The sequence below is a fragment of the Schizophyllum commune genome (genome assembly GCF_000143185.2).
Source record: "Schizophyllum commune H4-8 unplaced genomic scaffold SCHCOscaffold_3, whole genome shotgun sequence".
Classification (NCBI taxonomy): domain Eukaryota; kingdom Fungi; phylum Basidiomycota; class Agaricomycetes; order Agaricales; family Schizophyllaceae; genus Schizophyllum; species Schizophyllum commune.
Window position 1 is genome coordinate 1046092 of NW_026089540.1, and position 26809 is coordinate 1072900.

At 58.3% G+C, this 26809-nt stretch overlaps 14 protein-coding genes across 14 annotated transcripts; 7 read left to right on the top strand and 7 right to left on the bottom strand.

Moving 5' to 3' along the window:
• Positions 1-5: 5 nt before the first annotated feature.
• SCHCODRAFT_02531943 (uncharacterized protein) lies at positions 6-1161 on the bottom strand. Its single transcript, XM_003034248.3, has 4 exons — positions 1024-1161; positions 844-968; positions 704-778; positions 6-641 (listed from the first exon to the last, which is right to left on the bottom strand). The coding sequence occupies exons 1-4, from the start codon at positions 1024-1026 to the stop codon at positions 191-193; spliced, it is 654 nt and encodes a 217-aa protein (XP_003034294.1). The 5' UTR covers positions 1027-1161; the 3' UTR covers positions 6-190.
• A 1667-nt stretch (positions 1162-2828) lies between these two features.
• Positions 2829-3213, top strand: SCHCODRAFT_01038117 (uncharacterized protein; the record flags this gene model as incomplete). The annotated part of the gene is made up of 1 exon (XM_003033678.1): positions 2829-3213. A coding segment is annotated over exon 1 (379 nt), but the record flags the coding sequence as incomplete, so codon positions are not given.
• A 910-nt stretch (positions 3214-4123) lies between these two features.
• Positions 4124-5627, top strand: SCHCODRAFT_02614389 (uncharacterized protein). Its single transcript, XM_050344656.1, has 3 exons — positions 4124-4187; positions 4239-5224; positions 5345-5627. Exons 1-3 carry the CDS (start codon positions 4179-4181, stop codon positions 5472-5474), a joined length of 1125 nt encoding a protein of 374 aa, XP_050201559.1. The 5' UTR covers positions 4124-4178; the 3' UTR covers positions 5475-5627.
• A 154-nt stretch (positions 5628-5781) lies between these two features.
• On the top strand, positions 5782-6834 carry SCHCODRAFT_02614394 (histone-fold-containing protein). The gene is made up of 6 exons (XM_050344657.1): positions 5782-5990; positions 6138-6153; positions 6206-6235; positions 6302-6510; positions 6588-6668; positions 6717-6834. The coding sequence occupies exons 1-6, from the start codon at positions 5811-5813 to the stop codon at positions 6768-6770; spliced, it is 570 nt and encodes a 189-aa protein (XP_050201560.1). The 5' UTR covers positions 5782-5810; the 3' UTR covers positions 6771-6834.
• Positions 6835-7118: 284 nt separating this feature from the next.
• On the top strand, positions 7119-10110 carry SCHCODRAFT_02614398 (uncharacterized protein). Its single transcript, XM_003033681.3, has 9 exons — positions 7119-7271; positions 7378-7530; positions 7638-7803; positions 7985-8127; positions 8204-8234; positions 8448-8877; positions 9033-9241; positions 9338-9776; positions 9829-10110. Exons 1-9 carry the CDS (start codon positions 7211-7213, stop codon positions 9919-9921), a joined length of 1725 nt encoding a protein of 574 aa, XP_003033727.1. The 5' UTR covers positions 7119-7210; the 3' UTR covers positions 9922-10110.
• Positions 10111-10289: 179 nt separating this feature from the next.
• Positions 10290-12209, top strand: SCHCODRAFT_02614405 (ribosomal protein L1). The gene is made up of 4 exons (XM_003033682.2): positions 10290-10523; positions 10582-10848; positions 10898-10996; positions 11092-12209. Exons 1-4 carry the CDS (start codon positions 10324-10326, stop codon positions 12104-12106), a joined length of 1581 nt encoding a protein of 526 aa, XP_003033728.1. The 5' UTR covers positions 10290-10323; the 3' UTR covers positions 12107-12209.
• Positions 12210-12335: 126 nt separating this feature from the next.
• Positions 12336-13906, top strand: SCHCODRAFT_02493473 (alpha/beta-hydrolase; the record flags this gene model as incomplete). The annotated part of the gene is made up of 5 exons (XM_003033683.1): positions 12336-12484; positions 12839-12910; positions 13078-13307; positions 13422-13635; positions 13693-13906. The coding sequence occupies 5 exons, from the start codon at positions 12336-12338 to the stop codon at positions 13904-13906; spliced, it is 879 nt and encodes a 292-aa protein (XP_003033729.1).
• A 122-nt stretch (positions 13907-14028) lies between these two features.
• On the bottom strand, positions 14029-15136 carry SCHCODRAFT_02187072 (uncharacterized protein). Its single transcript, XM_050342015.1, has 3 exons — positions 14989-15136; positions 14729-14934; positions 14029-14672 (listed from the first exon to the last, which is right to left on the bottom strand). The coding sequence occupies exons 2-3, from the start codon at positions 14902-14904 to the stop codon at positions 14162-14164; spliced, it is 687 nt and encodes a 228-aa protein (XP_050201561.1). The 5' UTR covers positions 14905-14934; positions 14989-15136; the 3' UTR covers positions 14029-14161.
• A 205-nt stretch (positions 15137-15341) lies between these two features.
• SCHCODRAFT_02493929 (uncharacterized protein) lies at positions 15342-16178 on the bottom strand (the record flags this gene model as incomplete). The annotated part of the gene is made up of 5 exons (XM_003034249.2): positions 15342-15406; positions 15550-15687; positions 15729-15795; positions 15852-15995; positions 16119-16178. The coding sequence occupies 5 exons, from the start codon at positions 16176-16178 to the stop codon at positions 15342-15344; spliced, it is 474 nt and encodes a 157-aa protein (XP_003034295.1).
• A 391-nt stretch (positions 16179-16569) lies between these two features.
• On the bottom strand, positions 16570-17374 carry SCHCODRAFT_02187334 (uncharacterized protein). Its single transcript, XM_050342016.1, has 2 exons — positions 16722-17374; positions 16570-16594 (listed from the first exon to the last, which is right to left on the bottom strand). Exon 1 carries the CDS (start codon positions 17157-17159, stop codon positions 16785-16787), a length of 375 nt encoding a protein of 124 aa, XP_050201562.1. The 5' UTR covers positions 17160-17374; the 3' UTR covers positions 16570-16594; positions 16722-16784.
• Positions 17375-17746: 372 nt separating this feature from the next.
• On the bottom strand, positions 17747-19523 carry SCHCODRAFT_02614421 (quinone oxidoreductase putative). The gene is made up of 9 exons (XM_050344658.1): positions 19355-19523; positions 19079-19252; positions 18920-19025; positions 18745-18859; positions 18339-18689; positions 18224-18287; positions 18078-18136; positions 17897-18020; positions 17747-17808 (listed from the first exon to the last, which is right to left on the bottom strand). Exons 1-8 carry the CDS (start codon positions 19454-19456, stop codon positions 17993-17995), a joined length of 999 nt encoding a protein of 332 aa, XP_050201563.1. The 5' UTR covers positions 19457-19523; the 3' UTR covers positions 17747-17808; positions 17897-17992.
• A 539-nt stretch (positions 19524-20062) lies between these two features.
• SCHCODRAFT_02492402 (Arabinanase/levansucrase/invertase) lies at positions 20063-21960 on the bottom strand (the record flags this gene model as incomplete). Its single annotated transcript, XM_003034251.2, has 7 exons — positions 20063-20310; positions 20480-20652; positions 20737-20859; positions 20991-21141; positions 21234-21347; positions 21408-21704; positions 21762-21960. The coding sequence occupies 7 exons, from the start codon at positions 21958-21960 to the stop codon at positions 20063-20065; spliced, it is 1305 nt and encodes a 434-aa protein (XP_003034297.2).
• A 780-nt stretch (positions 21961-22740) lies between these two features.
• Positions 22741-24876, top strand: SCHCODRAFT_02614426 (uncharacterized protein). Its single transcript, XM_050344659.1, has 10 exons — positions 22741-22827; positions 22878-23042; positions 23096-23226; positions 23277-23308; positions 23357-23478; positions 23536-23556; positions 23606-23624; positions 23671-24219; positions 24272-24310; positions 24365-24876. The coding sequence occupies exons 1-10, from the start codon at positions 22758-22760 to the stop codon at positions 24780-24782; spliced, it is 1566 nt and encodes a 521-aa protein (XP_050201564.1). The 5' UTR covers positions 22741-22757; the 3' UTR covers positions 24783-24876.
• SCHCODRAFT_02531972 (FMN-linked oxidoreductase) lies at positions 24528-26339 on the bottom strand (the record flags this gene model as incomplete). The annotated part of the gene is made up of 5 exons (XM_003034252.2): positions 24528-25057; positions 25132-25415; positions 25530-25683; positions 25741-26019; positions 26079-26339. The coding sequence occupies 5 exons, from the start codon at positions 26337-26339 to the stop codon at positions 24911-24913; spliced, it is 1125 nt and encodes a 374-aa protein (XP_003034298.1). The 3' UTR covers positions 24528-24910.
• Between the last annotated feature and the right edge of the window lie 470 nt (positions 26340-26809).

The window sequence follows — 26809 nt, forward strand, 5'->3', positions numbered from 1 at the left end:
GAGTCGGTGCCATTGGCCAGTTTCGTCAAGGGTCATTGTAGACAATGAGAGGATTACTTAGAGATACAATCGTCAGTTTCCATTAGTAAGTACATATCATAAGCGGTGCATACATCAGTACAGAGTCATGGGCATAGGCAATCGTGAGTCGAACAATGAGAAGTGTTTATGGCCAACGATGAGTCAGTCGTCATGACAACCTCGGCTTGTCCGCATAGTGAGGGATAGGCGGCACATCCACCTCCGCCGTTTGCTCGACCTCTGGCTCTGAGTCTGAATCTGAGTCCGACCAATCCGCTGGCTCGAGCTGTGGTCTCCTGGCGAAGACGGGATGCGTGAACCACCGGTAGTTTGGGTACTCTTGCTTGACCACCGGCCGCGCTTGCGGTAGCGGGTGTACCCTGTACGTCTGCGGACCATACTGGGAAGGGTGCGGCAAGGGTACGGGTACGCGCGGGGGTGGTGGAGGTGGAGGTGGCGGGGATGGCGAACGCGACCCGGACGGATGGTGGGCGATGAAACCGTCGGTGCGCCTGGAAGGCGGTATCCAGCCGTGCTTCCGTTTACGATGCTTGTTTAGGCATGAGGGGTCGGCCGTGTTATAGGAACAAGACGGGCATTGGTGTTTGCGCTGATTAGTGCTGCGTGCGATGGAACACGTGAGCTTTGATTGACGGCAAAGAAAGGATTGAGTGGCACATACTGTCGGGCTCGGATGTGTATTCGGACTGTGTTCTTCTGAGGACAGCGAAGGGGACAGTATGGGCAGAGAAAAGGGCTATGAAAGAGGTCTCGCGGTTAGTAGACGCTGACAGGTGTGAAATTTGAATTAACAAAGCTTACCGCTCGGGATTGGATTTGTCGAGAATCGGTGATAGCTCTGCGTTGTCTGCTGTTCGCTTCTGCCCGCGAGGAGGCGACTTGCTGGAGTCGCTGGTCGACGCTTCTTGTGCAGGCTGCGCGGAGGGCTGTGCGTGGCCGATGAGTCAGTCACGAGGGCGCCGCAGGGCACTCAGTACATACCATCTAGGCGATGAGGCGTAGGATGCGCGGAATGAGGAGAGGGAGAGCGGGAAAAGCGCGCACTGCTTTGTGGCTCTTTGAGGTGGTGGTGGGGAGAAGCAGACAATCCACGCGGTCCCTTATATACTTCTCTCGCCGGTTTGATGGATTGATGGGCTTTGGTCATAAAGGACTTTTTGGCCAGGTGCGCGTGTCTTGTTTCCCACGATGGGCGATACACGGAATGTGACCTATGAATGGTCATGGCGTTGGCCAGAGCAAACACGTAGATTTTGAGGATGATATAAGATTTCTAAGAACCCTTTTGGCACCCAAGAGCCACTCTATGTACTGCGCAGAAGGCGCTCTGCTGAGCCAGACTCCATTCCATGAGGAAGGCGTCCCCCAAGTAAGCTAGTTACATTGATAGCAGTATCGAATGTACGGTCATGAGTCCTGCATACCTACATACAACGGAACCAGGCCAAGGCGGTCAGCAACAGGAATTATGGACTTGTCACCGGAGCTGTCACACGTAGTCACAGATCAATTACGCCCCTTTAGGAAGGTTTTGTTCTTGTCCCTCACCCTCACCCTCACCCGCCTTTCTGGCTGATTGTGTGCTATATGGCGCGACCTGCCTGATGAACACGACGAGGAGAGCTCCCACCCAAAGAAGAATTGCACTGGATTATTCCAGAGATTCGTACTTCTTGCATCTCATAGCCCCGATCGCAAGCCAGGACATAACCTTGACAAACCGTGTATGGAACAAGGCGCGAGGCAAGGAAACTCTTCTGGGGTACGAAGCGAGTGCATATATCCCCTTTTTTGACTCACAACACATAGCCAGCTCTTAGCCTGCACTTCGATTATGCCGGGCGCCAAATTCCACCGCAACAGCAGCAGCAACATCAGCCCCAGCCTGGCCCCCCACCCCCACCCCCGCTCAATCCCCGTAACATGAACACAGACGACATGATGCGCGCGCGACGCGCATCCGTACCCTCTACTTCTTTCACAGCCGACCCCTCCCCCGAATCCGTCCTCTCCCTGTTTAACCGCGTGCTCGACCGCGTTCGGGTCGAAGAGGACCTCTTAGAGCTTCGCGAGAAGGACCTTACGCGACGAGACCAGGACTCCGCGGTCTCTTCCATGCTCGGGCCTCTCGAAGCAGTGCGGCAGCGCTCCAAAGAGCTCGACGAGCGCGAGCGGCACCTGATCGAGTTCGAGGCGACGCTCGTGCAGCAGTCGTACAACCTGCGCGCGACGGAGCATGCGCTGAGGGACTGGGACACGCGCCTGGCGGCGGCGGAGAAGCGGTTTAGGGACGCGGAGTCGATTCTGGTGCAACGGGCGGACCAGTGGAAGAAGTACTCGCGCAAGGTGATGGCTATGCAAGAGCAGCAGTTGATGGAAGCGGGCCCGCCGCCCATGCAGGCAGGACCGTCGTCCACAACGGCAGGGCCGTCGTCCACGCCTGCAGGACCCTCGTCCACGCCAGCTGGACCCTCGTCTGCACCTTCGGTGCCCAACAGAAGTGCACCTGTATCCAACAGTGGTGAGTGGAACGCATATATGCGCTGAAAGGATACTCAATTCATGTCCTAGTCGTCCCAATGAAGCGACAGCGAACTCAGTCGGGTAACCAGGCCGGAAGCAAGCACGACGGGTTCAGGATCAGGATGCCCTCCATGCCCTTGACACCCAACTACATTGACCTCACCACGCCTCCGCAGAGTCCGCCAGTCCTTGCAATGTCTATGAGCGATGCGGGCGTCACGAGATCGCGAACGACGTCGGGGAGTGGCCCTTCACAGCTGAAGCAGACGATGTATGCGCCTCCTCCGCCACCTATGAACCCTCCTTCTCAACCGCCAACAATTGTTCCACCTCATCCACCTGTGAACGCTCCTCCTCAGCTACCCCCCAATCCCTCCCGCTCAATGTCCGCATCTCGACAGAACCAGCAAATGTCACCACCGGGCTCGACTGAACAGCTACCCACCAGTTCGAGTCAGCCGATGTCCCATATCGGGATACCTCACCCGACCTCCTGGAATATGCCCTCTCATCCTGGTACTATGATGCCGCATACGGGGAATGCAATGCCATACCCCAACAATGTTTCCCAGCCACCACGTCTGTCTCCTGCTACGGACCCGCCGCATTATATGCACCAGATACCAGGAGCACCTTCGTCCTCTTCCCCTTCTCAAGCCGGATATGGTGCACAAGGTCCTCTAGCGACCGCACCTGGCTCGACGCCGTCAAACATAACCTCGCGCAATGACGGCTCGCAAGCGTCAACCACAGGCGCAGAGGCGTCTACTCACACGAGCATGCAATCGTCTCCTTCCACGCAGGCGCCTCCACCAATGCAGTCGTCCCGTAGCGCGCCTGTGTTGTCTCGGGAGCACGCAAGACCGTCGGCTCTTGACCTTACAATCATGGCTCCCCGCGATGCTTCTGGACAGCCTATCCCATGGGCCGCTGCGCATATATCCGCGTCCCCTACGGCTTTAACACCTTCGTCAAGCTCGCCGGTGGTTGCGCGGGGTTCGCCATTGGTGGAGAGGAGTTCGCCGTTGGTGTCAGGGAGCTCTCCGGTACTGTCGAGGCATCTGGAACGAAGTCAGAGCAGCTTGCCGACGTCTGTCAGCGCGCCTGCTGCCGTCAATGCGCCTCCTACCGCTAGTGGGTTGTCACCTGCCGCGCATGTATCGCCCTCTACGCAGACGTTGCCGCCTGCGCATGTATCACCTCCCACGCAAACCTCGGCTGCCCCGCCTCCATCTTCGTCGCCTTCGACTTCCCGCCCTCCGCGCCCGAAGTCGCCTGCTAGCGCGATTGTCAAGCATGAGGAGGACGAGGTAGGATCGAGTAGGAGGGAGGGAGAGGCGGAGGGGACTAGAAAGGAGGTACAGGCGGTGGCGGAGGGTAAAGTCGAGGACGCACAGGTTCCTCGGAAGGAAGAAGATGCGAGCTCCGACATGGAGATAGACGAGCTGGAGGAGGAGGGCGAAATCGCAGGTGGTAGTCAGGTCGTTCGCGGGGATGAGGCTGCTCCGCAGCCGGCGGTCACGCCTGCGCCCTCGAAGAACCAGTCGTCGTCGCCGGTGTCCCCAACAGCGTCAAAGTCCCCGGCGACGTTGCAGCCTTCTGGCTCGCCAACGATGTCGAAGGTGGCGTCTCCTACAACATCAAAGGGTACCGGCTCACCTACGACGTCCAAGGCTGCCTCGACACCTTTCAAGATAGCTTTCCCGTTCAAGAAGAAGGATGCGCCGCCGCCTTCGCCGGCCTCTGCGTCGTGGGCTGCGAGCAACCCGTTTGAGGCGAGGTTGGGTCAGTCGACTTCGACGACTGGTGTGGATGCCAGTGGGAGTACGGGTACGACTGGCACGAGTGCTGCAGGCACGAGCGGGGTTGCGTCAGGGCCGGCGACGACAGCCAACCCATCCACGTCGCCTACAAGCGCGGTGGGACCTTCTTCGTCCCCTACGAGCGTGACGAGGCCACCTCTGCTTTCAAAGAAACCAACAACGATTGCTTTCCCGTTCAAGAAAATGAAGGAGCCTGCTCTAGTCCTTGATCAAGGATCCACGCCGGCTTCGATACGGGCAAGGCCGGCGAGCCCGTCCGCTCCACCGTCTTCTGCTGCAGCGAATGCTACACTCCAGCCCGCGGATTCTGGCCCACAGCCAACGAAGTTGACGTCCTCCGCTTCGTCGCCTGTCGTAACCACCCAGCCAGCGAAAGCCGCGGCGCTCTCTCCCTCTGCTACGCACCCAGCGATCCTGGCGGCCTCTGCGTCTGCAGATGCCCTGGCGACCTTTGCTACGCATCCAGCGGTGCTAGCAACCTCCCCTCCAGCGACCGCACCTGCGCCGGCGACCTCGACGTCTGTGGTTGCTTCAACGCATAAATCCGGCACCTACCCGTATATGCCTCGTACTGCGCCTGCGCCTGCACCACCGCCGAAGCCCCTGTTCACGCGGAAGAAGACGGCGACGGCAGCTGCATCCGCCGCGCCCGGCGCGAGCGCGTCCGCGTCAAGCTCCCAAACCGCGTCAACGGCCAGCACCTCGAACACGGCGCATCCTCCGCAAGCCCTGACGTTCAAGCACTTGCAGGTGGTGTACAAGCTGGAGAACGACGGGACGTGGACATGCAGGCTGTGCGCTGCGCTGTCGAAGACGAGGAAGTTTGGGAAGGATGCGTGAGTTCTGTTTGTTTCTCAGTCCTGCCTGTTTCTCTTCTTGTTCTCGCTGTGCTTGGGGTGGGACGGGGCATGTGGAATGGTTAGCGTCGGAGCGGGAAAGCTAATAAATACTTGCAGCAAACTACCGGAACTCGCGGACCATGTGAAGGATGTGCATCCGCTTGCAGCGAACGAGCTGTCGGGTGTGAGGAACTGGGAGCTGACGGAGATGAGGGGGAGGTTGGGGCTGGGGGTGGCGAGGAAGTGATGGGTTTCCAGGGATAAGTTCATGATATTTACATAGAGGTGTGGATATGCACATTGTACCACTTACTACTTCGCGCTGGTGTACCGAGTCTGTATGCTCATGATACCAAGTTTCTGTCACATTTAAATCTATATCTAGGTCTCTGTGGCTCCCTCTCAGTTTGAGCTTCGCGTTGGACGGCACAAACCTATCCTGTGGCCTCGCATTGCTTACCCCTGTTTGCACCAATAGGTCCACCGCGCATCGGCCCCGGCGGCCGAGATAAGATTAGATAAACCTAACCTCGCCTCTCCTTGTACTCCAACCACCACCATCACCACCACCACCACCACCATCATGCCCCCCGAGGCGCCCATCGAACCCTTCGTCCAGCCAGGGCAGCCGCTGAATGACTTTTTGCGCTCGTTCTGGCAGCGGCAGGTGGATGCGGCGGAACAGGAGACGCCGGATTATAGGCATCCGGCGCTGCCCCTGGCGCGGATTAAGAAGGTCATGAAGAGTGATCCGGATGTGAAGGTGAGTTGTTTGGTTGAGGGGAGGGGTGTGGGGGTTGTTTGTTTGAGGGGAGGGGTATGAGGGGAGGGGGAGGGGGGAGGGGGGGAGGGGACGGAGGAAAGAGGATAGAGGATAGAGGAAGGGAACTAATGAAGGCGAATTTTGTAGATGATAGCCGCGGATGGTACGCCGAATGTCTGGTCTTGTTGCCCGCCAGAGCCGTAACGAGCGTGCAGCACCGATATTGTTTTGTAAAGCGTGCGAGAGTGAGTAGACCTATCCTACCTATCCTCTTCGCGTACCATTGCCAAAATACTGACACGTCCCTCGAGTCTTCATTGCCGAGATCACCGCGCGCGCCTTCATCGTCGCGGACGCGAACAAGCGGCGGACGCTCTCGAGAGCGGACATCGCGAAGGCGCTGAGCAAGTCGGACCAGTTTGACTTTCTGATCGATATTGTGCCGAGGGACGATTTGCCCTACGCACCGGGTGGGGGGTCGGGAGGTGGGGGGAGCAAGCAGCAATTGAAGACGGAAGAGGTGCGTGGGTTGGGTGGCAAGGACTTTTCTTGGGGAGGAGTATGCAATGCAGGCTGAACTTCGGTCTTGGACCATAGGAAAACCGTAATGGAGGCGAGGGCGCGCAGGGTATGCAACCTGGGATGCAGCCAGGTCACGAGTCGGGCGTGTTGGAGGAGGTGAGCGGGAGCCTCGACGTGGCGTGTGATGCTGACAGCTATATACAGTTGGAGAGCCTACTCCACGACGTGGGTGTACCGCAGCAACGGACTGGAATGTAGTAGCGGGTTTGAATCTGTTCTTATGTGTCTTTTTTGCATTATGAACGCTCCTTGTTGTGCTCTTCTTTCCTTTCTTACTCGCTGTCGAATGCGCTCAAGAAAATCGCGGTCACGTGATACCACCGTCTTCCAAGTGCACTTCACTCTCGACTTGAACATGCACGCTCGCGACGGGCCTTGTACGCCACCTTGTATGAAACATAGCACACTCGCCTTGTATGGAAATATAGCACACTCGGAGGTACCCCGGACCTGCAGGATACCCACAACGTCGCGCGGTCGCGTGTACGATCCGTCTTATCTCGGCATCTGGTCTGCTATCGCGGGAGTCGGGACGCGTCTTGTTCTGAACTTCGAAGGACGTGTCCTGCTTCTTTTCTTTCTTCGTGTTTTTGCGCTGCTTGGGTCGTCTACTACTACTTGGGCTGTTTACTGCTAGCATGAAGGCGGCTAGCGTTCTGGTCGCACTCGCCTTGCTAGGCGAATCGCGGGGTCGCGCAGGTAGGCTTCGTCCATCTTTGTCATCCTGTCATGCTCCTTCCCATCCTGCCATACTCCTTCCCAGTCTGCCATACTCAAAAGCGTCATTGATTAACACTCGGCCAAGATACTCTCGACCTTGCCAACCACTTTGCGAACGCAGATGCGCCCCAACAACCGCTGACGGCCCTCCCGGCTCCTCCACAGATGGAGGTTCGACCTCTTATGGAGCACGGCCCGTCGGAGAATCGGGTCGACTTGATGTTCTTTTCGGATGGGTGTATGTGGTCCGACTCGTCTGCATTGGGTGCTACTCCCCATAATGCCACCTTATTGCCCCTTGTCTCATTTGATTCTTTCTCGTTGACTTACTCTTCAATTCTCTAGACCTCCCCACCGAAAAGGCACAATTCTTCGCCGACGCAGAAATGCTCGCCCAGGGACTCGTCGCGGGAAACAAGACGTACAACAGCGTCGCGCCGCTGCTGAATATGTGGGCCGCGTTCACGCCGAGCGGGGAGAGCGGGATTGGGTGGGGTGGCGTACCGAAGAAGTGAGTTCAGTTGTCTGGGATTGTTTGGGAGTATAACTTGGGGGATATTGAAGGTGGAGAGGGCGTTCGAGGTGATGAGGGCGTTTGAGGCGTCAGAAAATACGAGAGTGCTCGGCCCAAAACTCTCCAAAGCGCAAGAGGTGTGGCAAAAAGAACGAATGACTAACCCACCCCTTCCCAGCACGACCTACGGCCTGTACCGCGACGGCACCGAACTGCGCGCAGTGTACGTGGGCAAGCCGGAGGTGAATGTGGCGGCGTGCAAGTCGTTGGGCGCGCGTTGTGATTATCCGATTATTGTAGGCAACAGTCCGTTGTATGGAGGTGAGTCTGGTTTTAATGGACGCGAAAGGTGCCATGGCCAAGATGTGGAAGGATGAAGCTGATCTGTCCTGTGTAGGTTTGGAAAGTCGGCATAACGAGGGCGCGACGTGAGTTGTTGACCGTTTTGGGGCGTTATGCCACATTTTGAGGCGTTATGCCACCGCACGTCCGTTTACCTTGTTGCTTCCGTGCTTCTCTGTCATGCTGCTGCTTCCTGAGCTTGTCGGCTCCTGTCCCCATTCCATCGCCCTCTCCCTCTTCACCCTCTCCCCCTCGCCTTCCCTCCCTTCACCCAACCCCCACTCACCCCCTCCCCCCAGCACCATAACCAACTCCCCCGCGAACGGCGTCCTCGTCCTCCGCCACGAGCTCGGGCACTCGATCCCGGACGTGGGCGAGGAGTACGACGGCGGGGGCGATGACGGGTATTATGGGGCGAATACGCACGCGAAGGATGGGGGAGAGGTGACGTGGGCGCATTGGTTGGACGACTTGCATGACGGCTCCCTCGATGGTGGGGATTTGGACCTCGACCGCGCCGCCCTTGATCCTCAGCGCGCCGCCCTCCATCCCCAGCGCGCTTCCCTTCATCCTCAGCGCGCCGCCCTTCATCCCCAGCGCGCGACGATGCCCCTGCAGGCGTACCCGTGGACGCTCCTGAACACGGCCGCGCCCTGGTCTGCGACCTTCGTGTCTTCGGGCGCATACGCGCGCGCGCTCGTCAGGTTCTCGTTGTCTGGCATACCCGAGGTGAGTGCGCGGTTTGTTTGTGGGCCCTTGTTGGCTATTTCACAATGTGGGACCCGTTGGCTATTCCACAATGGCGCCGAGTCAAGACGGATAACAAGTCGAGACGGATAACGAAACGAGCCACGACGAATAACGACTCATCGACATTCCTCTAGGCCGCGGACGCGCGAGTCCTCCTGGACGGCAGGGACCTGGACTGGACGCCCGAAGCCGGCATCGGGAAGGACCGATGGCACTATGATCTGCATGTCGACGGCCTGGAGGGAGGCGAGCACTCGGTGTCGTTTGAGCTGCTCAGCCAGGGGCGGGAGGGCGAGGCGCAGCTGTGCAACGTGGAGGTGCTGGAGTTTGGGGACGAGGATGAGTGAGTGCTCCTGCCGATTCGTAACCCGTTTGGAGGGGCTGCGGATCGCGAGGATTGAGTGCAATGGTTAGGAGGCTCGGCTAACAAGCCCGCCAGATTCGACGCGCGGCCCGGCGTGTATGGGCTGTTCCCCACGTTCGGCTCCGACAACGTCACCCGCTACCGCCCCACGAACGAGGACTGCCTCATGCGGCTCGTCACCGCGCCCGGGTTCTGCAATGTCTGCCTCGAGTCGCTGTGGTTGACGCTGCTGGCGAGGGTGGATCTGATTGATGGGGTGGACGAGGTGTGCTCGACGCGTGCGACGGACGAAGCATGTTCGAGGAATGTCGCAGACGGACAGGACGCCGAGCAAAATACGCCGGAACGTAGCCAGCACACCCTGAGCGTGCGCTTGATCTCGCTGGGGCAGCTGCGCGGCGAGGATATTGGAGTCAAGGAGAGGTACTCGGTAGTCTGGTCAAAGGATGGTGTGCCCCTCAACGAGCTGACGGATGAGATGACGGTGGCGGTCGGGGAAGACGAGAGGTGGACGGTGAGTCAAAGGAGGTCTTCGGGAAGATATGCTGATACCGATTGGCATCCAGGTCGATGTCACCTACCTGACCGAGGAAGTACGCAAGGATGAGGATGGGCGAACTCAGGCGAGCAGGACGGTGAAGACATCAAGGTGTTCATGAGCAACATTACGAGGGAAAAGAGTACAGTAGCATACGACAACGGTGAGATATCTGGAAAAGTTCATTAGCAAACATGAAGAAGACGTTGCGATTGCACGATGAGGAGTCAGAAGGCTATAGAAAATGGATATCTGCATCTTTGGACAGCGGTGTCTAGTCGCTTCTAGGAAACACGGACCATAGCGTGGTGTTCATCACACGGAGAGGAAGAGAAACAGAAACCGACACTCACCATTGAGACCTGGAACAAGGAGAACATGGAGGTTGAGGACAAGGAGCCGACGCGTCTTTCCGAAATTTTGTAGGCGCCCACCCCACGTGGCCGCGATCACTGCCGATCGTCGAGCGCGCGCATCAAACTTTTTGGACGCATATTCCCCCTCCCCCTCATACCCCTTCCGAATGGCGGCCGACGAGCTCATCGACGGGCATGTGTCCCAAAAGCAGGCTGAGAAGGCATTGAACGCGCTGCTCGCGTACGCGACGAAGCGGGCAGAGAAGCAGGCGGAGACAGAGCTGCTGGGCGGGCGTGAACAGCACATCTGGCTGAACGTGGCGGAGAAGACGATCGTGCCGAATAGGAGATTGAAGCCGCAGAGGATGTGCGTGGAGAGCCACCTGTAACGGGGAAGATGAGGTCTAACACAAGGTCCCCCCTAGCCCGCTCGCCCACCCGATCATCGACCCGCGCGTGTCCTCGATCTGCCTGCTCACGAAGGACCCGCAGCGGCAGTACAAGGACCTGCTCGAGACGCACAAGATCCGGTTTATCAGCCGCGTCGTCGGCGTGGAGAAGCTGAAGGGCAAGTTCAAGCCGTTCGAGGCGCGGCGGGGGCTGCTGAAGGACCACGATATGTTCCTTGCGGACGAGCGCATCATCCCCCTCCTTCCGAAGCTGCTCGGGACGAAGTGGTTTAAGGCGAAGAAGTGTGTTCATGAAATGACATGATTGGGCGTGTGCTAACATGGCTCGCAGGCAGCCGATCCCGGTGTGCTTGACGCGCAAGGATCTTAAGGGCGAGCTTGAGCGCGCCGTCTCCTCGACCTACATGAGCCAGAACCAGGGCACGCAGACGTGAGTCCCGCGCCCTTCTTCCTCCCCCTTCCTTCTTCTTGATGCATCCCTCCTACTTGATGCTCTGCTTTGTTTGTACTGACTCCCACCCCCAGCTCCATCAAAATCGGCACCATCTCCCAAAAACCCGCGCACCTCCTCGACAACCTCCGCACCGCGCTCCCCGCGATCGTCGCCCGCATCAAGGGCGGCTGGGAGAACGTGCAGAACATCCACATCAAGACGAGCTCGAGCACGAGTTTGCCCGTCTGGTCGTGCGATCTGTCGGAAGACACGCTGGGGAGGTGGGGCGGGGCAGCGGACGGGGTGAAGGATGCGGACGTGAGTATGGACGACGCGAGCGAGGAGGAAGAAGGCGGAAGTGATGATGAGGACAAGGAGATGAACGAGGCACCTGTGACGCGCGCGAAGGGCAAGCGGCGCGCGGAGGCGGAGGCAGAGGAGGAGCCCGCGCAGCCCAAGAAGCGCGCGAAGACCAGCGACAAACCTACCTCAAAATCCACCGACGCCGCCGCCCCGAAGATGAAAAAGCCAAAGTCAAAGGCGGGCGTCACCGGCGCCACCGCGCCCCCTGCCACCACCAAGCCCTCTGCCGCCACCACCACCGACGCCGCGCCACAGGACGATGCCGCGCCCTCTGCGCCGCCGTCAAAGAAGCGCAAGGCGAAGAAGGGCGACGCCGCTGAGGAGGTGGCGGAGGACGTGAGCGCGCCGAGCACGAAGAAGGGCAAGAAGGACGGGAAGAAGGATGCGAAGGCGCCTGCGTCGGACGCCCCGGTCGCAGCGGAGAAGAAGAAGGGGAAGAAGGGGACGGAGGACGAGGCCTCGCCAGCGCCGAAGAAGTCCAAGGCAGCGAAGGCAGAGGCGCCTGCGAAGGAGGTGCAAGCGCTGGCGAAGGAGGTAGCGGCGCCTGTGAAGAAGTCCAAGGCGGCGAAGGAGTCCCCGAAGAAGGCGGAGGCGCCTGTGAAGGCCGCCGACGCTGAAGTGGACTTCAAGAAGAAGCGCGAGGGGAAGACGGGGGAGAGGAAGAAGGAGAAGGTCGCGAAGGCGCGCCCGGGTAAGCCATCCGCGAAGGAGGGTGTCCTGGGTAAGAAGGCGCTGAGGGCATGAGTAGGTATGAGCCCTTGTTCTTCCGCTGTATGTGCCCTTGTACGCGATGTACGTCTTGCGATGTTTGTTGTATTCGCTGGTTATCCTCATTTTGTCTGCTCGATGGGTCCGTGTGGGTGACTTTCACGTGATTTCCGGTAATTGCCGGAAATCGTTGCTATCAACCCCATGTTCACCTTGTGTTCTGCGGCCAACACGACAAGGGATCTCATTTATCTTTGCCCTCATCATGACCAGGCAATCCACATCCCTGCGAATACCGCATCCGCAAGACCGAGGTTGTTTCATTGCAGGTGTTCTAGAGCAGACTGAAGAACAGCCCACAACGGAAGGTCGCCCCATCGCTCTGGTGGGTCACATTGAAATGGCCTTTTTGGTGTGTACAACTCTCATTCTCACCCCTTCTCCGCCAAGATCTTGCACGGGACCGCTGGGTGAGTCTCCATCAGTGGCTCTGAGATAGACATCTAGGGCGAGCCCGTCCCACGGCCGTCCTTGAATTGTTAGGGTTCGCTCAGACGCGACGGCGCAACGCTGGGAGTTGCGGACCTCACTGGCGGTGACAGCGCCGCGAGAACTTACATTGAGAGGATGTATCTCCCCCTCAGTCGGTGGAATGATGCCCGACGCCGCTTGTCAAGTTGGCAGGAGCCTGGGCTCGTACTGGCAGAATGCGCAGCGGATGCATGCCGCGCAGAGTCCGTCGTGGGATTTCTGACAATGTATACCTAGGCACAAGGACTACCTCTACCAGAAGAGGCTGGCGCGTGAACTGCCCCTTGACTCGTTTCGGTTTGACTTCAGGTGAGCTTCAGCACGCTATGTACAAAGCGCCATCCCGACGTCTGTATGCCAAGGTATCGCCATTATTCCCTACCAATTTACTTTTCTCCGTATGGCCTTTGTTGGCCATGCTATCTTCGATTCGTCAACCTCTTGGCGAACTTTTCACTGATACAAAACTTCCGCAGAGGCAACCACGAGACCCCCGGAACATGGCGCGCAGGAGCCCTCGATGAAGACGTCGAGGACCTCGCTGCCGTCGTCGCTTTTCTCCGATCTCGCTATGGCTACCGCATAGCCTTTCTCGTCGGACACTCCCGCGGGTCGATCGTCGGCTTCCGCTGGATGTGCACCGCGGTCGAGGCCCAAGAGGTTGACGGCTTCGTCAACGTCTCGGGACGGTACCGGATGGAGGTGCGTGCGGGCCAGATACGCGGACCATCCTGACGTCGGCTCGCAGAAATTCCTCGGTGCGCAGACAGAGTGTCAGACCCGACCGCCGAGCGGGAGCCGCTGACCGCAAACGGCGCAGAATCCCCCGCGGTGCAGGCCTGGAAGGAGGAGATAGCAGAGAGGGGCTTCGCGGTGTGGCGGCCCGTGGTCGCGCGAAGGCAGCTCGCGCTGCGCGTGACGCCCTCCGACCTCGCCGCGTTCGTCGCGTTCGACACGAGCCTCGTGTGGAAGCGCTTCCCCGCGCGCGCGGACGTGCTGAGCGTGCACGGCCTCGCGGACGCGGCGGTCCCGCCGTGCGTACTTCCCTGTCCGCGGTTCGCGTGGGAGTCCCACACTCACGCGCACTGAAGGTATGACGCCGTGATCTATGCGCGCGCTTTGGGCGGGCGAACGCCTGGGACGCATACCCTGCACCTGATGGAGGGCGCCGGACACAATTTCGAGGGCCGGACGGAGGAGCTCGTGGGTGACATCGTTTGCTGGTGGAACCCGAGAACCAGGGGCGGCCTGCGTGATGGTGTCTGGGGTGGGCAGGGGAAGACTGATGTTGCATCGCGCCTGTAGCCCGATTTCTCAGCTTCGACTCAATCTGCAGATCACGCGAACCCGAGGTCAGGGGAAAGCCAGCGGTTTCTATTCTAACAGATCCAGGAAGAAGTCCGAGTACATAGGAATACTAGTGGTCGCGGGCGTAGTATAAGGCCGCTTATCAAGGTAAGGTAAGGAGAACAGAGCGAAGTTGAGGATAGTGGGGAACGTGCTACAGGTGGACGATACATAGGAAGTGCATGATGGGCGATCCTTCGAATAGATACATAGTCAGCGGGTGCGTAGAAGATGCGATGTGTCGATGGGTGATGGGGAACGATGATGAGTATCCTGCCGAAGCCGCGGCGCGCCCTGTCCTGCTTCTCCCCCTTCCCGGCGCGTCTTCGTCGGCTCTGCCCCTCGAGGGCATCTTGGGAGATTAGGCGACGATAGCGTATACGCGCATCGCGGCCGTCCGTGATAAATAGAAGGCGGTGGCGGTGGCGGCGAGGCGCGTCCTGGAAGAATAGGTGGCGAGTGTATTGTATGTTGGACGTGTGGAAGGGGAGGGCGCGTCGGAGGGGCCTGTGTGCTTAGAAGAACACGGCGCCTGTCGACGACGCGCCGCCCTTGACTGCGGACGAGCCAGAGCTCGAGCCCGAGCCCTTGGTACCGTTGGACTGGCCAGCCATTGCGATGGTTGTGTGCGAGGTGGGTGAGTGCGCGAAAAGACGATGCAAGAGCGAGGCGAGTCTGAGACTGCGAGTCGTGTGCGGATGTCTGAGCAACGGAGTGTGATGGGCTTGCGAGGCAAGTGGATGAGTGTCCGTTCCTCCCAGACGAGAGCGCCTTATATACCTATGTCGACTTCGCACGGGCGCCTGTAGGCTGTGAATCACTATGCGCCGTGACTGATGGTGACTCGCTGATGGTGTCGGGCGGCTTTCTACTTTGTCATTCCTCTGCGCGCCCGCGTCCGTCCCGACCACGGTGATGGTTTCATTGCGCGCGGAGATCGCGAGATCCTCGTCCATATAGGTGACATTGGCGTCGATGGACGGGTGCTGCGATGGCAGTCAGCGTCACGGTGGTCACAAAAACCGTCACATAATCTTGACTTTTCGGCAGCTCGCGTAGAGTTAATCGGTCGACGGCAAGTGAGGCCGCCTCCAGTGCCTCGGCTGTCCTCTGGGGAGGTACACGTTGACGACATAGGTTTTCGACACTGGATGGGAGGTGGAGATTGCAGCAGTTAACCCCAACTGCCCACGCGCGTTTCACTGCACGGCCACAAGTTATGTCCGGTCGGGCGAAATCAACCAGGGAATGCTGCCACGCTGGCGACTCAGCTGCCCTTGTTCGGAAACCCGCGGCTGTCCATGAGTATAAATCGACATAAACAGCGAAATATGCGGCAAAGCTTCGCGGCTGCGGCGCCGTGAACATGACAGGCGGCGTGTGGGAAGGCTGCTTAAGCGATGGAATCGGGGACTTTGGGTGGCAAGTCGGGCTGGGAGCGCCCCGTGCATATCGCGCCTGACAATGTTGGGATTAGCTAGCCAATTCACTGGATAGGGTAGCGAAACAAGGTACGGGACGCGCGCACGCGCTGGTTTGCGTGTCAGTACGCAGCGTATTGATCCCCGTGAAAGGGCTAAGTAAAGTTCGTGGGAGCGCACCTTCGGCGAAGCCTGGGGAAAGCAATACGTTCAACTGAGGTGCAAGACGGTGATTGCGACCCTGATCGTCAGAGGGCTCGGCGAGCTGAGATTGTGCGGACTTTGCGAGGCCACTGTACGTCTGCAGGTCCCTTGCTTCTGCAATTAATAGCATTCCGTGGAACAATTAACTGCAGTACCGCTTGCGCTGCTGTTGAAGTGGGCATTAAATCCATCGCGATAATCGGTTACGAGGACGCTACTGCCCTAGCGCATTCATCAGTAGATCGTGATAGGATACGGACACGACGTTCCGCACGCACTTGCCACCTCAGCCGCAGGCGAACATATTCGCCGAATCGGTCTCTCCGAGCAGCAACCCGGATAACACATAGAAGACTCGTCATGTCGACAGGCGCCTGCAGTGGTCCGGCGACCGAGGACTTGCGTTCCTGCGATGGGTCGCCCTGGGAATATCAGGTGAGGTCATGCAATTAACGGAGCGCTGCGAAGCACCAGAAGCACCAGTGACCTAATTCGGCATGAAAGCCAGCCCGATAGACCGCTCGATGGTGGAAGCTCATGCACACCGGACTACTATCGGGCAACGGAGCGAAGGTCCCCAGGATTACTGCTTCCGAAAGGTGCATTATGGCGAAGCCTTGGCTACACGAGGAATGCTAGGACGCAAGTGGCAGACCGTCGGAGGGAGGGTTATTTGCGAGGCCGATCCGAGGGCTTGAGTCAGGAGAGCTGATCTGTAGCGCAAATTCGTAAAGTGCGTCGCAGAACAGCCGTGGTCGCCGCGTCCTTGGCTGCAGGAGCTTAGCTCCGTCACCGCATGTGGACTATCGGTGTGGCGCCAGAAGTACGACGTACTATACAGTGCGCGCAGTCCAGAAAGATGGCGTTCCAAAACGCCTGCAAACTTAGTGAGTCGTTTTGCTAGCTGATCTCGGTCGTCTAGGTCGCAAGTGCATTATTGGCGTCTTCCTTCGCTATCTTGCCCGCCAGGTCGAGAAATACCGAGGCAGGTCCCACAGCGGGCCGGCAAAGGCTCACTGATCTGCGCCTGTGTGTCAATGGTATTGAAAGCGTACGAGAGCACGGGCAGAGTTACCTATCACGATTCAATTGCAAAGCCATAAACATAGATAAGAAAGGCCCAAAAACAACAGGAAGGACAGACTCACTTGTCAACTATTCACTTCTCAGACGCCCGCGCAGGAAAGCGCGGTCCCGACAACTGCGTATATTCAGTCCTGCGTGTCTTTCGCGGTGTCTCTCCGGCAGAGGCGTCCCTCGTGCGACGGGAGAGCGGAGGATGCTTCGTCAGCCTGACTCACCGCGAAGAGTCCGTGCCCGAGTCGGATGCCGAGGCGGGACAGCGGTTGACGTCCGCAAGCGCTTGGTCTCTCGTTGTAAGCGCTGCTTGCCTTCTCTAGCGCTTGTTCGCCCGAGGTGCACGGCTGCAGGGCATAGGGCAAGTCAGAAGCAGACCTCGAGACGCTGAGAAAGAGATACTCAGTTGGCCCCAGAATACGATGCGTGAGTGGAAGGGGAATGCCCAGAGAAATCAAAGCTGTGCACAGTAGACACAGGACGAAGGCTTTAGCGCTTGGTGGCGTCATTGACCTTCATCCCGATTAGGCAACGGGCGCTTCTGTGCTTTGCTTCCGCATCATCGAGCGCCGCATTCGTCGTATCGTCGTCCGTCCGCTCGCGTGTCCTCCGTCCGCCTGCGATGGTGGCGGCACCGCCTCCGATGATCATGAACCCATGCCGGTCGGTGATCATGAATTCAAGGCGGTGGTCATAAACCCGAGGCGGTAATCACGAACTCCATGGGCTCACCTAAAGCAGGGTCCCAGGGCTAGCGATCTCGTCGCACAGATCCGGGTGTGACCCTCGCTCCGATCCAGCGATCTCACCTCTCCGACGTGTAGATGGCGTCGGTCGGCTTCAGGAATCTGCGGTCGATTGTGCAGACCTCGGGCCAACGTCACAGATATCGGAGGTCAAGAGCATAGATATCGGAGGTCAATAGCACAAACCTCGAAGGTCAATAGAAGAGACCTCGTAGATCAAATGCAGGGACCTCGTCGGCCAGTTTCAAGCCCGCGCGCGAGGTGGGGTCGCCTTCCAGATAAGGGCTACCATATTGAGCTGTGCTTCTTGCCTCCGCCTTCATTTCGCATTTTGCATCGCAACGCATTGCCTCGCTTGACGCAGCACGCCCTCACGCATTGTCGTCTATAGAGTACATTATATTTTCTGCTGCGTCCTGTAGGCGCGTTAGCTCTTTGATGAATGAAAGATCAAAGAAAAGGCGACGAGGAGTGTAATGCCACGTCGAGCCGATGCGCCAACTGACCCGAAGTTCACAACTTCCCCCTTCCCGCCTCAGCTTCCTTTCTCTTGTCCCTCGGAGCGCATCCTCGCCCACATCTACCGAGATCCTTCCTCAGACCACCTCCACCACAATCTTCCCGCTGTTCGGGGAATTTCTGTCAGCAGAGGCAGTGAATGGATCTTATGATGCGACGCACATATTCTTGTCCGCCTCCATATCTTTGTGCGCCTCTTGGATCTGCGTCCATGGGAATACCTGGGTGACAAAAATCCAGTGAGATCTGGGGTTCATTCATGCAGATCCGCCGGTGTGTACACCGTGCGGATCTACAAGGATACACACCTGGTGTATCGTGGGCGAGATGGGGCCCTCTGCCTGCATCTTCGGCATGACTTCGTGGGCGAAGCTGGGGCGGTGGTTCAACAAAAGTGGTAGACCATGATGGTCGCATACATACCGCTGAATCAGCTCCGCTTGGTACTGCTTGCTGCGCGAGCGAAGCGTACTGCCCTGAATGCGCAGGCGCTTACCCAAAATCGGCGCGAGGTCAAAGTCGGGCACCTTCCCGCCGCTCAAGAGACCCTGCAAGCTGAGTCTTCCGTCCACGGCTAGCGACTTGATGTTCTTCTGCCAGTGGCTCTGCCCGACGAAGTCGAGGATCACGTCGACACCCCTGCCGCCTGTCTCGCGCTGGATTTCGGCGGCGAAGTCCTGCGTCTTGTAGTTCACGCCGTGGCTGGGGCCGGCGGGCATCGACTTGAGCGTGGCGAGCTTGTCGTCGGAGCCGGCGGTGACGAAGATGCGGTTGCTGGGGATGTGTCAGGGTGAGGGAGGTGGGTATATGCGCCCGAAAATGTACTCACGCGCCGTAGAGGTGCGATAGTTGGGTGGCGGCGATGCCGACGCCGGATGCGCCAGCGTGGATGAGAACGTCCTCACCCTTCTGCAGATTGTTAATGGTGATGAGGCTTTGGAAGGCTGCGAGTCGTGTCAGTGCCTTCGACGTGTCCATCGCACGCTCAGACTATGATCACCCACCCGTCAACCAGACCTCCGGGATCGCAGCGGCCTGCACCCAGGACAAGCCCTCCGGCTTGGGGAACAGATGCGTGGCGGTCACATTGATGAACTCGGCGTACGCGCCCTGAAACCGGATTAGGCGCCCATCCGCTCCGCGTGGCACGGCCCTGGACCTACACCGCCGACGAGCCCCATCACCTCCGCGCCCTCCTTCCACATCTCGACGCCCGATCCGATCTCGACGACCACGCCCGAGAACTCGACGCCCATGATGTCTGACGCGCCGGGGGGTGGCGGGTAGTTCCCCTGGCGTTGCAGGATGTCGAGGCGGTTCAAACCGAAGGCTTTGATCTGCGCCGATAGCGAGGTGGATTTGGGTTAGTGGATGGTGGGTTATGGAGGGGATTGTTGCGACACGATGGTGCGCGGGCGGGAGGGGGGTGGCGGGCATACCTGTACGAGGACCTCTCCTGCTGCGGGGGTCGGCTTTGGGGCCTCGCCGATGTATAGGTTTTCTGCGGGACCTTTGCCATCTTTGATGAGGACTGCGCGCATCGCTTTGTTTCTGCTGCGAGGGAATGGGATTTCCGATAGATGGAAGTTGAGAACAAAGAACAATGGCGCTCTTCAATACTTCTACAGCCGGTTATCAGGTGGGCCGAAGCTTCGTCAGGCTTCGTCATCGTATCCGCGCGTCATCGGGTGCGAGGGCTTCCTCATCGTTGAGCACAGCGGTCTCGAAGGGTCCAGCACACCAAGGATGTAGATCATTGCAGGAAAAGTACAAGGATAAGCAGGTGTTGGCGGAAATGGACAGCGGGCGCGCTGCCAAGGGAGATCAACAAGGTCATGTGATCCCATCAAACTGGACCCACAACCACCAGCAACATTGAACACAGGCGTCCGTCTACGACCGCGCCTCAGTCCTCCTCGTATATGTCATCGTACACCACGATCTTGTCTATATCTGCGACGAGACCTGAGGAAAATCATGCTTGTCAGCCTGATGCGACTCCTTCAGCCCGTAACCGGACGCACCGGAAATCCCGGCGATCGTCAGCGTGTTCTCCGACCCCGGTGCGAACGTGACGTTCAGCGGCTGGCTCAAGAGGATCCCAGAGCTACCGCTGAGCTGCCTGATCTGAGCCGGGTCCTGATCATTCACCGAAACGGTCGCGTTGCGCCACAGTATGAATATTTGGCCAGTACCGGAGCGGTTGTCGCCCCCTGCGGATGTGGTGTCAAATCAAATGATGCAAGGAAGCGCGAGAGATCGAGAGAATTCGGGATGGGAGTGATCAAAGGGGAAAGCTTACATAGACCATCGGGATTGTGGTAGTAGACCGAGACCCATTGCGGGTTTCCTGTGCCTGTAATGCCCGTGAAGGTGACTGAGGAGTTGGCGTCGACTGAGGAGGCTTGTGAGCAGGGAGGTCACGCATGAGGGAGAACGACTGACTTCCTGTCACGATCGCGTTATTTGCACAGGATGGCTGTAAAAACCTCGTCAGCAACCGTGAACAGGAGAGACGCAGGAGGACAACGGAGGAAATAACAAAAAATGAAGGCAAAAACTACTCACACAAGTCGTCACATATGCCGAGCCACTCAGCACTCCGTCCTCTGCTTCGTACACCGTGCCTTCCGGGTAGGTGACTTTGCCGGTCTGGGTGTCAATAGAGTACAGGTCGTGCCAGTCGATGGTGAAGGAGCTTATTGACTCGTCGATGGTTGCGGGGAGCCACATGTACCTAAGGGGCGCAGCGTCAGTCTATATGGTTGTATGGGTCTGGCAAGGAAGCAGGGCGAAGCAACAAGTAAAGATAAGTACTCACCGACTATCGTAGAGCGTCTTCGCGGTCGCCCACTGGTCGCCGCAGTAAAGATGCGTAGTGGTAGAAGAGCCGTCGACGGTGATCCCCATGGTGCTCTGCGAGTTAAAGGTACGGGTGCCGAGTCTGGAGTGCAGCGCGTTAGTCGTTGTCGACATGCCATCGTGGATGACCGCATAGGGCGAAGATAGCAAGCGATGACTTCCAGCCAAGACAACGACCACAACCAAAACTGGGAGCACAAGCTGAACACTCACGGCGCGATGAAACTCTGAATCGACCACGGGCCCGCGATCTTCTCCGCGGAGAAGACCACGACGTTGTTCGACCGATACCCCGACTTGTGCGACATGAGGATGTAGTAGTGGGTGCCGGTGTAAATTATGGCAGGCGCTTCCAGGTCGAAGTCTGGATGGGGTGGTCAGGAAGGGTCGGATCGAGAGGGAGAGGGGGGAGAAAAGAGGAGGATAGAAAGGGAGAGAGATGGAGAACACCCATACCAGGGAAAGTATACACGACTTCCTCAACATCGGTGAAGTTAGAGTTCATGCGGGCGATGATGTTGTCGTGGGCCTCGGTAGCGTCGCCGTTGCTGTACAGGGCGTAGGTCTGGCCTATCGGGCAGATGATTAAATGGAGAGTTTATCGAAGGAGAGACTCTACGCCTAACTTACCATCGACATCCTGGAAAAGCCCAAAGTCCTGGCTTGTCCCACCAAGCGGGTTGAAAGCGCGCTGGAAGGTATATGGACCAGTGATATTGGGACTCGTCGCAATCCCCTGCTGCAGCAGCCCATAGCTAGAGTTATCCGAGTGAAACCACAGGATCCACTCCTGCGTCTCCTCGCTGAACACGACCTTGGGACGCTCGGCAACGCGGGAGGCGTCGATATCGGTGCCGTTGACGGGGCTGAGGGCGCGTCCCTCGTTCTTCCAGTTGAGGAGGTCGGAGGAGGAGTAAACATTGAGGCCTGGTGAGGGGTGTAAGGCTTAGCAGTCGTCATGAGAAATGCAAGAGTAGAGCATACCCGAGAACAGGTTCTTGTCTTCCTCGCGCTCGTCCTGGCCAAACCAGTACCAGGTACCGTTGGTCTGTACAATCCCGCCCGCGTGCGCGCTCAAGACTGCGCCGTCGGTGTCGTACCACGTCGCGCCTGGCACGATGTACTTGTTCTTGCGCGCCTGGGCGAGGCAGGATGTGGCTAGGAGGTAAGCTAATGAGCGCATCTCGCCGTCTTCGTTGCAGATAGAAGCAGTCCGCTATGCAGGAGATGAAGGGCGCGGAGATGGTAAGAGGTAAGTCGTAGTTATAGGTAAGAAGCCAAGAGCTCCCGCCGAGCACAAATACGCGTGTATGAGCCGGAGAAACCAGTGATTCGCGTCATGTCGCGCGTTTAGGTACGGCATGTGAGGGCGAAGCTGGGTGGTGAGCGGGCCGGGGATGGTCATGCGCGAGATGAGCTTCGAATGCCCTCGTCGAAGAAGTCCGCATGCTTGTCGGTACGAATGCCTTCCACAACCTGAGCAGAGCTGTAGTGCTGCTATGTATATTTTCGAGAGATATCGTCCTGTACGTGACACTGTGCGCTTGACAAGTGGATTCAAGACGATGGTTGAGAGCAACTACGCCCGGGGATTGCCGAGTTCGAAGCGTCCGGGCCGAGCGGGGCGTCGGTCCTCGGACTTCGGGGATGGCACACGTGCGAGTTCCTTGACTTAAACCGTGACACTGACGGTTCATGAAGTTGCTGGCACGGTGTCCGACCCTCAAATTTTGAGCTAACACATCTGAAAATCTCTGTGCTTTTTCAGCTTGAGGGTCAGCTTGAGGGTCCTCAAAGTGAAGGCTCTGCGTCGGAGCTTATTCACCATCCTCGAGGCGATAACTCGCTGTTCCTATCTCAGGCATGTCGGCTTTCGCTGGGTGCACTACAGCGGCGTCACACGCTTCCTTCGCATCTTATCATATCTCTGAGGCCGCATTGCATCCTTTTCCTTTGACCACATCGCTCATCTGAGCGGCGATGGCAAGCTTGAAAGCACTACTCCTTTTCGCCTCACTGTGCACGACATGCGCGGCGCACGGGCTACATGGTGAGTTCAGCTGCTTTCAAATGGTATTTTTCTCACCAAAAAACGCTCAGCCCGCGATGATTACGCTCAGCAGCAGGTCTTCGCAAGCTATCAGCAGCAGCCTCTTCTACCTCACGCCGAATCTGGTGTCGAGCCGCCACCACTAGAGGTCGAGCCTCTGATGGTCTATGGCTCGTCTGACAATCGCGTGGATATGGTTTTCTTCTCTGATGGCTGTAGGCGTGCTCCTCTTTCACTGAGGATCAATCAGTCTCTTACGACGCGACAGACGTCCAAGACGAGAAGCAGCGCTTCATCAACGATGCATATGCCCTCGCTCTCGAGATCACGGGGAATCAGACCTTCAACACGGTCAAGCCGCTCTTGAACATCTGGGCGGCGTTCTCGCCCAGTGGTGAGGTATGCATGTTGTCGCTCCTACTCCCCTTGTCACACAACGATACTCGCAGAGCGGACTAGGGCAAGATGGGGTTCTGAAGGAGTAGGTGCTCAACTCTGATGGCTTGGGGCGCAATATTGACATGGATAGCACACCGTTCGGCCTGTACCGCAACGGGACTGAGCTGCGAGCTGTTTACTATGGTAAGCCGGAGGTGGCAGACGCTGCTTGCAAGTCTCTGGGAAGTCAATGTGACTATCCCATCTTGCTCGGTGAGGCCTTTCATTCGCATCTGTATCTCGACTGGCTGAAGTAACCACTCACCTCAGGCAACAGTCCCTTGTATGGAGGTGCGTTGCGGAGTTCCTACCAGGCCCTGGTCCCTCTGACGTACGCCAGGCCTTGGAGGGCGCTTCACGTACGTCGAGGCCTCCGCACAGCGCTCTCGATGCTCACTTCCGTAGCGTGATCACCAACTCGGTCGCCAACGGCCCCCTCATCCTCCGCCACGAACTCGGCCACTCCATCATCCCCGTCGGCGAAGAATACGACGGCGGCTTCGCCTACTTCGGCGTCAACGCGGCCGACGACGCCGACTCTATTGGCTGGACCCACTGGCTCACCAACTCCACCTCGCGCACAGAGCGCTTCACCACGCCGCGCATCGAGCGCTCCGTCATGCCCATGCAGACCTACCCGTGGACGTTGCTGAACACCACCACTCCTTGGTCCGTTACCTTCGACTCCGCCGGCGTATACTCGAAGTATCTCGTGCGGTTCTCGCTCTCGGGCCTGCCGGAGAGGGGCGATGCGAAGGTGCGGATTGACGGGAAGGATCTGGGGTGGGAGCCGAAGGTGGGGATTGGGATGGATCGGTGGCATTATGATTTTTTGGTGGGGGAGGGGTTGGCGGGTGGGAGCCATGAGTTGGCGTTTGAGCTGGTGAATGGGGAGAGGGAGGGGGAGGCGCAGCTGTGTAATGCGGAGGTGATTGAATATGGGGATGACGAGGAGTGAGTAGGGTTCGGATACGTTGAGGGAGAAGAGGAACTGATGAGTGAACAGGTTCGACATGACGCCGGGGACGATCAGCATTTATCCGACGTAGTGGTCTCCTTTGTGGCGTCGTTGGAATGCGTTGCTGATCAGCGTGTATAGGTACTCCGAGACGAACACCACGACCTACCGCCCCACGAACGAGGACTGTCTCATGCGCCTCGTCACTGCGTCCAGCTTCTGCAAGGTCTGCCTCGAAGGCCTTTGGCTCACGCTCCTCAAGGACGTCGACCTCATCGACGGCTTTGAGGAGAACTGTGGCATCGGTGGTGGCACACTCGCGCTGCAGCTCGTCCCCGTGGGCCAGTTCCGCGAGGCCGATGCTGGTATTGAGGAAGTGTACACGATTTCGTGGTTCAGGGATGGTAAGGAGCTGCCGGACTGGGCGAACCTGACAACGATCGAGGTCGGGGCGGGGGAGACGTACGACGTGGAGGTGTCGTTCTGGACGGAGGAGGTGCGGGTAGATAAGGAGGGGAGGTTGAAGACGAGTGCGAGTTATACGACGGGGGAATGTTGAAGGGGTTGACGTATGTAGTAGATCATCATTTGTAGCAAGCAGAAGAATACTGTCATTCGGATACATTCGATATGTTTGTTTACAAAGACCAAGCTCTAGCATGCGCAACATTCGGCGCATCTTCATATTCAACCCTGGATAGGACCCTTCTTTTTCTGCTCCTCCGTGACGAAAGGGTAGTCGATGTACCCTTTGGGCTCGCCTGGGACATAGAATAGGTCGCGGTTGTACGGCGTCAGCTTCCAGTCGTGCTTCCAGCGCTCCACTAAGTCAGGCTAAGACAGCGCCGTCAGCCAAGTCCCTGTAGACAGCGAACGAAGCGGACGGCCGTGAAGGCCTCGACACTCACATTCGACACAAAATACCTCCCCACCGCAATCAGATCCCCCTTCGTCTCCGCCACCTGCACCGCGAGCTCCTGCGAGTACGCGCCGCAGCTGATCAGCGGGCGCGGCGCCCACACCGCGCGGATGAAGTCGTTCGACCGCGAGGGGTCGAACTCCTCGGGCGGGACGGTCATGATGCCGTTCACGCGCGGCTCGACGACGTGGATGTAGGCGAGGGTTGGGTGGGCGGCGGCGATCTGCGAGACGAAGTGACGGAATTGGGGGACGGGGTCATTCATGCCCATACCTGGGGATGGGGTGTTAGTGGGGTTCGTGGAGGAGAGGGAAAGAGGGAGGAGGGGGAAGAAAGGACAGGACAGGACAGAACAGGACAGGACAGGACAAGAGAGGTGAAGCGTACCTTTGCCGGTGTCCCAGGGGCTGAGGCGGATGGCGGTGCGCTCCGCGCCGATGGTCTTGACGACCGCGTCGATGACCTCGAGGCCAAAGCGTGAACGGTTCTCGATGCTGCCGCCGTACTCGTCCGTGCGCTTGTTCGAGACGTCTTGGAGGAACTATTCGTCGACTCGTCAACAACAGCGTCCTCTCCCACTAGAAAGAAGCCGACTAACCCCGTCAATCAAAAACCCATTCGCGCAATGAATTTCCACGCCATCCAGACCAGCCTTGACGGCGTTGACCGCAGCCTGGGCGAACCACTCAATGTACTGCTTGATCTCGTCCTTGGTGATCTCGCGCGGTGTCTCCGGGCTATCCGGCGTGGCCTTGATGGCCGAGGGGGCGACGTAGTCGAAGCCGCCCTTCTTGAGGATGGAGGGCAGGGCGCCGCGGCCAGCGGCCCAGATCTGGGCGAAAATGAAGCTGCCCTTCGCGTGAACGGCGTCGGTGACCTATGAATTTACTTAGATCGTGTCGCTTGTCAGCCAAGATACATAGGACAAGTACTGACCACCTTCCACCCGGCAATCTGCGCGTCGTTCCAGAGACCAGGAACGCAGGGAATGCCACCGGCGGGAGGAGCAATCTGGGTGCTCTCCGCAATAAGGAGGGTCCCGGGAGTGCTGCCGCGCTGAGAGTAGTACTCCGCCGAAATGGGAAGGGGAATGCCGTCCGGGGTATTGCGCAGGCGACTCATAGGCGCCAGGACGACGCGATGCTGAAGGGTGAGATTGCCCACCTTGATGGGCTGGAAAAGCTTAGGAGCAGTCATGGCAACTGGAGCGGCTTGTATCAGGCGAGGAGAGATGTTGTAGAGAAGGGGAGAGCAGTGGATGTTGAACCATGGCTTTCTGCTTGGCTTTTATGGCCTAGGCGAGTGGGTATGACCTGCTACCTAAGTTGAACATCGAACACCTAAGGGAAATTACGCCTTGCATTGGAAGATGTGTAAGGTCAGGGGAAGCACCCGAATGTGCCCAAACCCAAAGATGGCGAGCTCGGGGGAAAGCCCGATTGTAGCGGGGAAGGAGCGATCGGCAGAACGTGGTTGGCTGCCCCGTCGGCAATTATTCTATAGACAGCACAATGGCATCCCGGTGCGTGCGGAGTACATTCTATAGATGTGGATACTTTTCCGTTTGCGTTGGTTGTATGATGCACAGGGCCGGGTGACGGCGAGAGGAAAGTTCAACACGCAAGTTGCCGAACCTGCACCGCCACCATGGCACGCCACGCGGCCAC